General features: G+C 35.2%; 1 protein-coding gene across 2 annotated transcripts; it reads right to left on the bottom strand.

The window, feature by feature from the left end:
- Window positions 1–467: 467 nt before the first annotated feature.
- On the bottom strand, window positions 468–10467 carry CD63_2 (cd63 antigen; the record flags this gene model as incomplete). Of its 2 annotated transcripts, XM_035732443.2 has the most annotated exons (10): window positions 468–1437; window positions 3471–3572; window positions 3625–3720; window positions 3797–3871; window positions 3930–4118; window positions 8321–8431; window positions 9828–9929; window positions 9963–10133; window positions 10169–10357; window positions 10399–10467. In XM_035732443.2, 10 exons carry the CDS (start codon window positions 10465–10467, stop codon window positions 1273–1275), a joined length of 1269 nt encoding a protein of 422 aa, XP_035587459.1. In that variant the 3' UTR covers window positions 468–1272. The 2 variants fall into 2 exon arrangements, with proteins under 2 accessions (XP_035587459.1, XP_051075467.1); XM_051209981.1 differs by lacking the exons at window positions 8321–8431; window positions 9828–9929; window positions 9963–10133; window positions 10169–10357; window positions 10399–10467 and adding an exon at window positions 5072–5276.
- Between the last annotated feature and the right edge of the window lie 331 nt (window positions 10468–10798).

The following is a 10798-nucleotide window of genomic DNA, read 5'->3' as shown; positions in this document are numbered from 1 at the left end:
AACTTGAAGATCCAAATGATCAGCCTCACTTCTTATTGTTCTCCAGATTTTTACACCATCCGCAAACAATAATGTCGACAACCTAAGCAATAGCGGTAACTCATTAACGTAAAGAAGGAAGAGCAGAGGGCCTAAGATGGTGCCTTGGGGTACACCACTTCTGACCGGCTTTCGATCGGATAGCGTCCTATTGACCCTCACACTCTGTCTGCGACCACATATGCAGTTTCCTATCCATTCCTGTACAGCACCTATTATTCCGAATCTCGAGAGCTTCTGTATAAGACCTAAGTTGAAACCTTGTCAAATGCTTTGCTGAAATTTATGAACATCACGTCGACAGACAGACCGTTATCTAGGGTTGCTGTCTAATCCTCTCTCGCAACAAGTAAGTTAGTCAAGCACGAACGCTTGTTACGAAACCCATGTTACTCAGAAGTTAACAGATTGTGTGAATCTATGGTGTGGAATCTTAGTTCCTGAAACCGTCTCTTTCTTGCACTCCGATTTCAATTCAGCATCAAACGCATAGGTCACGTCCTGTTTTCTTACTTGACTTTTCCTATCGTAGGTGTGACAGTGAGCCACTTATTTACCTTATTTTCTCTCTTGGTCACTTCCTCTACACTGCTCAGACCTAACTACCTTATAGTTTGTATTACATTAATATATGGATCCGGAACTGAACCCGCAGATTCACATGCGTCAGTACTGTTTATAGGTAACATAGTAACATACATTAGGATACTGGTTAACGCACAGGATCTCAGATATCTTATAATATGCTGTTTGACTGCAATGAAAAAGAGGAAATACAGAGGTGAATTTATAATCAAATTGAATAAGGCCCAGCTAGGCAATTCAAAGGCTAATAATAGGATTCGAGGACATGGGGAACAGAATGATTCATCGAGCGACATTTGAGCCATCGACATTTTAGCCAGAGAAGTATATGTGTGGCTATCATGTGAACAAGCGCACTCGTTTATACAGACAAGATACTGGTCATAATAGTACAAAGAAATAAACGAATTGTTACTGTTCGAATAACATTGTCTGTTAGTTAAGCTAATGAAAGCGCTTAACAAAATTTAACGACAATCGAATTTGATTGTATAAGAGTTGCCACAAATGTAAAATGATATCGACAAAACCAACTGACAGTGTTTCACAGTTACATCGAAGATGCTCAAACAATGTTACATTCTCATTGTCGGTTCATTACAATAGTATAAATGTCAAATTATCAATTAAACAATATTATTGAAGCTATCAACAATGAGCAAATCTTGTTTTCCATGGGACAAATTTCACTTTGTGTAGCATAAGTATACCACAAACCATTGAGGCTATGTCCATCGGCAAAAACACGACCAGTAATGAAGTGATGTAAGTTAAATGACATTGGACGATCGCGTTAAGCATTTTCGCACAACCCTGAAGAAAATAAAAATGTTAAAACTACATATATACATACATATTCTCCTTATTTGATTAACATTTTCATAGAAGTTTATAATGAGTATGTAAAGTCCAACAAATTGAATGAACACATCTAAGGAGACAATTCTAAAGGGTTCACACCATCCAACACATCTCCATCAATATTTAGATACGTGTTTTGACAAAGTTTTATTGTTAGGAATAGGTGATTGTGGTCAGGTATCTGTCCATTTAAACCAATAAGGGTATCATTTTCCTGATTTCAACACCCTTTTTATCTTACACTTCTTTGTACATTAATTCTGTTGTGGATGCGGAGGAATAGACCAATAATTATGATCTTAAGTCCAATGGTGTCCTTGGACTTTAAATGGACATTTCCTATTGGTCGATATCTGTTCACTTGTTGAACATTGTACAAAATGTTGTTTTCTATTTTTATGGTACGATGTGGTGTGCTTGATTGGTATAAAAAACAAAGTATGTTTGAAATATAATGATTCGTAACTCAGAGGCTGTGATTTGTGTTCTTGACTCAACTGGCTAGGACAGACAGCGAAGCAGGGCCAATCAGGGCACTAGGTCGTCCTTACGTGTTTACGTGCCACTGTCACCGAGTCGATCAATAAAACACTGCTTATCAAAACCTGCAGTCACACCCGTATACTATTCGTGAAATCCCAGTGAGTATGAAATAGTATTTCTGAAGTACCGTGACTTAATGTATGTCACTTCTTCAGAGCAAATCAATAACCAAAGTATAGATAACATAACTGTCAGTAGTACAAAGGAAACAATGCTGAGTATTTCTAGTACTAACATCCTCGATCTAATAATTGTTACAGGATATTACTGAAAACACATTCAAACATAACCATCCTTTTTAAAGTAACAACCCCAGTGAAAGATATTGAGTTAGTACTTCAGTTTCACCTTACCGTCAATCTACGACAGAAGAAATACAAAGGATGTTAAGAACAAACAAAATAAAGCCCTCTATAAGATAGTCAACATCAAAGATGAGATCCCGTTCACATCAATACAAAATCGTGTCCACAGATTAGGTTTGTTCGATTGTGATGCGCTCTACATTGAAACGGCTTCCTGTGAGATCTTGCCTCATGCCAAGCAACACATAAGTCACACGAAGTCACACAACTAATTCAAAACATTATAGGTAAGTCAGCAATAGCAATACGAAGTTGATATTCCACATCGGAACAAAACACAAACCCATCTCTTCATGTATCTTCTATTTTTATTTAGAAAATCATATCGATTCTCTACAAAGACCAAGTGTGATGTGGAGTCCCAGGTTTGTGCAAATACAATGAACAATAGTCGGAAATGTAATGTACTATCTTCAGAAATAATAAACTAACACAACACAATTGTAGCAATTAAGACATCTCAGCAAGTACAAATACAAACAGCATAATGTTATCACATATGGTTGACATATAGTTTATTGTGATTAAATGTGTTTCAAAGGAAACACTATGTATGGTAATAATCTTCCAACTATAGTACAGTCTCCAATGTTATTGTAGGGCCAGCGAAATTTCACTAAGCCCCAGCCAAATCATTCGGCAGTCGGGTCATTGAATATAGAGCAAACTATCGATCCTCATCAAGGTGAGGGACAACCAACGCGCATCAGTTAATCGTATGCCATGGACTGGCCCATGCGGCAGTGGTCTCACTTTCGCTTGTATCTACTTTAACTAATATATTTCTGTAATAACGTCCACTGTATTGTACAGTCTTCAAAGCATCTATGGTACCTTGATACGTAGAAAAGACAAGGACGAACAAACTACCCGTGGCATACAAGTTTTCACACCGAGTCATCATTAATTGGAACATGCTGCCCGAAGCAGCGATGTCCGCACCTTCAATCGGCACTCTGAAGAAAAGACTGGACACTCACAGAAACATACTAGAAAAAGAGCAACATAGGCCGTAGGACTTCTGTCCTTACTACACAAATCTGAATCTGAATTACAAAACTGTTAATCAGCACTTACTTTTTTATGCGGTATTATGGCTTTGTCAGGATAACATGAAACTGGTACTGAGAGATTACTCACAGTATAATCCATGACTGAATTTGCACCACAACATTTATGCTTTTGAAAAACACATGAATTACAAAACAGTTTCTTTTCAAGTGTAATTTACCTGCAATTGTATTGTGTTCACAAATGCTGCATAACTATTTTTCCTAGTATACTGGTTGATAGAATATTTGATGATATCTCGAAACATCATACCCATCTAAGTATTGAACAAACCGTATTAAACAAATGTTTATAATATGAGTAGGAAACATTTACTTGATTAAAACCATTACCTTTTTACGCAAAATGGATGTCGTTACAATAACAATGATACTGATTGATGCAGCCACTATCAACAGTACTGTATACTGTAATCATAAATAAATAACAAAATTAGTATTAGTTCACAACAGCATTCAACTTTACAAGTGCATTAATTCTTCGACGTCCAGTTAAAACGAATAATATACCAATACTACCAAGTGAGAACAGAAGACATCCAAGTGCCATCATGATAAATGTCAATGATAACATATGAACTGGCATATTACGTAAAAATGTACTCAGAAATAGATGTACATAACTGCCCATAACAATTAAACATGTACCAAATACCTGAGAAAAAAATACAAAGAAATAAATAGTATTTAAAACAATTAGTCCCTTTGATAAATTTCGATCATACAATGAGAAGACGTAAGACATTTCGAATAAAAAACTGATCACACATAATGTACTTGTTAAGACATTTTCATGTGAAAATTAAAAGGTCAACTAGACAGGTTAAAGGTAAGCCGTAATACAGAAAAAAATATTAAGGTAAACCAAAACAATGTGATTACCACTTCGGATAATAAATCAGTATTACGAGGGGAGGTGTTAAGTGTTAAGGACACATTGTCTTCGAATGCATAGAGAGTGTTTCAGTTTCCGTGTAATGAAGGCTTCAATGAACCCTAGTATACCTCCTTCAAGGCTTTTGTACAACACTACAAAAGATGGTTAGATGCTATCCCTATGACCAGTCTCAGTCAAATGTTTCGCAATGAAGGATAATGTCTATCGACCCTGTGATCTTATTTGACCACGTGTGATCAGAGTGTTCGAAGTGTATTGCACAAATAGATCATCATGTAATTCTGATAAACTTTGTCTTCTCATTGCATTAGCGAAATAAGCAGTAATCGAAGTAATAAAGTTCTAGTGAGAAGCACTGACCAGTGGGGTTCAACCAGGTCTGTTCTGAGATAGTTACTCACTGATGACAATGGTAGATGTGTCGCTCAATGTCGTGGATTAGTTGAAGTTAGACACTAACACCGTTGGATGCCGGGCGTCTCATTGGTCTAATGGTTAACCACTCGCGCATGAGACTGATAGGTCCTGGTTTCGAACATCGATCGTGGACGCGCACTGCTGAGGAGTTCCAAAATAGGACGAAACGGCCTTCCAGTACTTCCAGGTGTTCCATGGTGGCCTAGCTTCAACTGACTCATGATGTCAACCATTGAAATAAATAAAGAATAATTAGACACTATGCATGATGTTTATGACAACAAAACACTTACCAAATTTAATGAATTAGACACAATTAAAAATCTCTTCAACCATTTGTACTGACATTCTACTGATTGTTTCTTACACATTCTGATATACAATGGTAGATATATGCAATAATTCCTCAAGTTGATTTCATCCAATTCACTGTGTCTTTTCTGTTCTTTTCTTTACTTTATGGTCGAACATATAATATGAAATGTCAAATCATACTTTACTTTATTCACATTAACTTCCATAATAATTTTATATTTATATATTTGATTTATGCTCATCATTGATTTCTTTCATAGATTAGTAACCTTGATATCTTGTGGAATGTGTAGAATGGATACAAAAAAGAATTTGTCTAATCACTAATTGGATCAATGTCAAAGACTTCTGTATCAATAATTACCGATTTATCTTATTGTCTAAAAATATTTAAACGGAAAAATTTCAAAAGACTAAAAATAACAACAACCACAACAAAAAGAAAGAGAACGGAAAGAAAACTTTGTCCAAGTTCATTCACACTCATTATAAACTAAATATTTCACTTACCCCTTCAAATAATCTAATATCATCATTATGTAATTCCATTTTATTATTATTATTATTTCTTTATGTATTTTTACAATGTAATTAGTATATAATGAGATGAACTATGATATAATTAGAATTATTCATAATAATCTATTATCATCTCATTATTAATGATGAACAGTATTTCAATGTTTATTATATGGTTGAAATGTTGATCTTATGAATGAAGAATATTCATTTCAATAAATTTTCTTCATTTTCTATAGTTACATATTTTAATGAATAAATCAAATTCAAGGAAAAGATTATGAGGTTACTCACTTACTTACTTACGCCTGTTACTCCAGATGGAGCATAGTCCACCGATCAGCATTCTCTTTGGTCTTCCTCTTCTCTTCATTCAGCGTTGAGGATTCCAAGAGATGGCTTGCATTGCGACGCAGTCGGGTGTTATTCCGAATCGAATAGATTTATAAACAATAACCTATTAACACACATATCTTGGTAATTTCCTGTCTGCATGCTCACACTAGCATCTGACGTGCATTTGTTCCAGATTCCAGATTGTTAGTCACAGAATGACTGTCAACAGTTATCGGCTAGCCATTCATACAAAGGGAGCTCAAGACCACTGAGAAGTGATCAAAATATGATATTTAGGCATTTCAGTGCTCTCTTACATGACCCGTTATTAAGATTAAGACTTGAGCAACAAGCTGTAAATCTACATATCTTTATTCAGTTTGAACTAACCAGCAAGGTTCCCTATAAATCGTTGTCGAAACCTTTACACATGATTCAACTCAAACTTACTCTATCCAGCGTCCGAGTCAGAGACTTCTTCGAGGCTATTTGGACCACTGGTTTTCTCCTATAGGACTAAGATATCAACATTGATTGATCGTTCTTAAGTAACCGCTATCATGTTTCTCTAATCTTGTAGTGATGGTCGAGCCCTATGTGACTACCACTCTCAGTGATCCAATACCATGTTATACTCTGTTCCGTAATAAACAGCTTTCACCAACAATAGATTCTTATACACTGCCTATTCTTAAAACGAATGTTCAATCAGTCATCGGCTTTTCACGTTGTCATTGAGGTTGTTACAAGTGGTTTCATTATTCCAAATTTTAAAAAAATATAGGCGGTTAAGCACTAATTCGCAAGAATTTCATACTGTGACAAAATTCGTATACTTATATAGTTAAATATACCCATTACGTACTATTTCTGTTAATATGTCGCTTCAAAAGACCGACATAATTTCATTAAAACTAAGTGCCACAGATCGAATCCATTTTCTTAATCATGTTAAACTTTGATTGTCAATTAATTGAAACAAACATACTCTTTCTATTTTCATAGGAAATTGAATAGTAAATGATGTATATTCCGTTAATGAATTGCTGAACTAGGATTTCACTGTAATTACACACTTTTTGGTTTTTTGTCGGCTGCATAGACAAAGTTGATCTCTGATGAGAAACTTCAATTTTGCTGTTCTAGACTGAATTACAGAGGAGTTTTGTACATTTTCATCGTACATCTTCTAAAACAACCCTAACACTTAGAAAGAAAGGGATAAATGATGACGATTCTCCATCACGGCTAACTCGAAAAGATATCAAATCTCTTAAATCCATTTCATAAACATAAATGTTGTCCTATTGATTCGCTGTGATTACAATCATGCCATCTAGTGACTTAGTTTGGATTTAGTTTGCTATCTCTCATATTTGAACTCACTCTCACGGCTAATTGGATAAAGGAGATTTAGGAGTCGTGATGGTTGAGATTTGCACTGTTGAATACTATTAGCAAAATGTGCATCAAATGGCAGTATACTACCGCCGCTCATCATGTTTTTCTCTAAAGCTGAGGAATAGGAACACAACACTTGGATTCATAAACAGAGGTTTTTTCATGACCATCATTACAGATTTATTGTAGTTAAATAACTATTGAAAATCAGTAAGCACTCGGTATCTGTTCCGTACAGACATGTGACTCCTTTGCAGTGCTCGTCCACTGGTGACCAAACACCAGACATTTGGTCTCATACACAGCTGTACATTTATCTCGTTATACAAGTAGAGTGGTTTTAAATTACGGACACTGTTTTCTCTCACTCTATCCAAACCTGTTTATTTGATATATTCCAGTGTTTCAGTCCTAATTCTTAGCTATTCCAGTGAGTTCCAAATCTTTAAGTTGATCGAAGTTTTAATGAGTAAAATAATCAAAATTATTGACATTATCGTAACACTATTTGTCAATAAGTTGTTTTATTTAGAACTAGTTCGGATCCTTCTAATCTATGTTTATTGTTTGTCAAATGTGAATTTACAGAAGTAGTAGAATGTGAATTGTCTATACAATTTGCTGACATAACTCCACATTTGGTAAGAAGCAGCGTGTCACTTTAATTCATTTAAACAACCAATAAAGGCAAATGAAAAGATACGTCTTGAAAACATTGTTTAGATTTAATATTTTCCGTCAATATTATAATCTTAATTACAGTAACCTTGGGTTATTCATAATTGTTTATAATGTTTATTGAACAAAATACAAGACTCCATTCTTTGTTTAATAAATGACAGTGAAATAAAAAACGAGGAAAAATGTTTAATCATGCCAAGTTGAAAGCTGTCAAAAAATCAAATATAGCGTTCACAACTTTAAATACTCTAGTCTTGTCCGTAATCGCCAGATTTGATAGCTCGGATAACACAGATAGCAAAAACAATACACGACAATTGGAGGATGGCAAATACAAATACCGCTACTAAAACAGCAATAATATACTTTTCAAAGAAGGCGATTACTTTGCATGAACAACCCTGAAATTAAAAAGAACATTATTACGTTCGACTAAAATAGAGATTAAGTTTCAGGAAATAATTGCCCTATTTCTGATGTTAGAGGTCAAAATCTTTTAACATCGGGTAGGTGGTATCCTGGAAACATGGTCTGTGTTTTCAAAATGACCGGAGATAGTGTGCGATATCCATGGCTGATTCAGAGTGTTGGTCATCAGTTTAAATAATCACCTATGTTTATACCATGCCTCACCCAGAAACAGCGTACTCTAGTAGCAAGCAATCAAGGAAAACATTTGTGATTTGATGTGCTCTTCAAACAAATGCGAATCTCACCGGTCAAGATTATCTATCCACTACTGTGTAAAGTAAAAGCGTGAGTTGAACCATACTAATAACGATCAAACATATTTGTCGTCGTACTAATAATTTTATCCAGTGTGCAATCATTATTCTTTATTAAATGCTGACTCAAGTAACAATGCCACTTAGTAGGGATGTGATCAGACATGATTCACTTGAAAAGCAGATCTCTACAACTATGATCACTAACGTTACCCCACCACACAAAGTCAGTGTGCAATGCTCATCAAGTCTATGGACAACATTAGGCCAAACGTCTTAACGTATAAATATGAACCATCAGATTTAGATGTGGCTTGAATTGTTTGAATTTTGAAGTGTGATCCTGAAAGTTTAATGAAGTCATTACTCTTAGCACCTGAGTATTAAAAGAAATTTCCAAACTGTAAACAAAGCCGAATATCAAAGATTTTTAACGTGTTTTAAAATTAATTAGTGATGGTTCTAATATCTACACGTTAGTGATAGGTCGAATATCCCAAAAGTTGCGTAGATATTTGCAATCTTCATGTGGTTCTGTGTAAATTAATAGTTACTTTAGGATTAGGTTTATTTGACTGCAATCATCCTAAGGTATTTCCTGAGTCTGAAATCTCGTGATGTAGGTCAAAAAACCTGCTATCCTATTCGTATCATTGAAGAAAGCAAACAGAAGATCATGTTCACAACTCCAGGAGACAGTAAGTCCTGAGAAGTCACGTTGGCTGAAGATAGTAGTACTTTAAAATTGACTGTTAATAGGCATTTCATGCAGTTTTTAATCGAGATTCCAAGCTTGTACAAACATTCAAAACAGTTTACCATTGAGATTTGATAGATTGGCTTTCACTCATGCACAAAGATTTTAATTTTCACTTTTCCGTTGCTCCTTATTATTTCAACACATTTTATAGTTTTAAACACCATGCGAATAGCTAATAAAAGAGATGTATTAATACCAATTGGTATAGTAGAGCATCCGATCCTACTCCCAAATCACATCTCACGGGTTTTTGAAAAAATACAAAACTTGATAAAATATTTTGACAGCAAAACAAAATTTATTTCAACTTACATCTGAGTATGGAATCTTAGTTTCTAGATTTTTACATGAATCAGGGATGGTTTGCCTAGTCAATATGTAGTCCTTTGGCGATTCAGAGCCGCAACAATGAAACTGCAAAATAAACTACGTTTTGTAATGATGTACCTCTGTTTGTATCTTATCTAAGAGTTTCTTCAAGTCCGGATTCTTGCTATATTCAGAAACGGAGCTTTTAATCAGAGATTGGAATTGAGTTTTTACGTCTTTTCTTAGCACAGCTGCCGCTACTCCTCCCGCTATTTCGATCAGCACAACGGCTGACAGTAGAGAGGTGTACTTGGTTTTTAAAATTAGTGTATATAGCAACTTACCAAGATTAGACAGAAGGTATTCTTGGTAACCAATCCAAAAAACCCAAGAAATCCAAACACAACTAGGAAGCATCCAAGTGCTATTACAAAGATTACGAGCCATTTGATATTTGAATCCACTCCAGAGGAATATTTATTAATAGCAACTTGGGAGAAACTTCCAATTACAACTGCAACAATCCCACATGTCTTTCAGAAAAACATATTTCATCAAATTTCATCCAACTTACACAAACGAGGACATTAAATACCACTAGAAAAATCCGCAGACACTTGTAACCACAGCTTAAAGAGGCCATATTCGAAGGATTGCACAGAAACAGCGTATGAAGTTTATATAGACTCAGGGTCGTCTTCGATCCCTTGATTAATAATAACGTAGTATAACAAGAACGTCAGTATTTTGGTGAAAAAGTAGATTCAAAACAAATATAACCGGAAACACCCACCATATTGAATTGTTTCTGAGTGGCAGACTCTTAAGTGGTAAATAATTCCCCAAAATAAATAGCTCTGTAAGTTTTCGACATTGTATGCTAACCACATTAGTTTTAGTGGACCCACCTGGCTGAAGGTGCTCAGTCATGCATCCGCACCAGATCACGAGTTAGAACACTGTGCTCAACATCT

Source organism: Schistosoma haematobium, chromosome 1, assembly GCF_000699445.3.
Source record: "Schistosoma haematobium chromosome 1, whole genome shotgun sequence".
Lineage (NCBI taxonomy): Eukaryota > Metazoa > Platyhelminthes > Trematoda > Strigeidida > Schistosomatidae > Schistosoma > Schistosoma haematobium.
The sequence above is the reverse complement of the archived record's forward strand: the minus strand, read 5'-3'. Positions and strand labels throughout refer to the sequence as shown.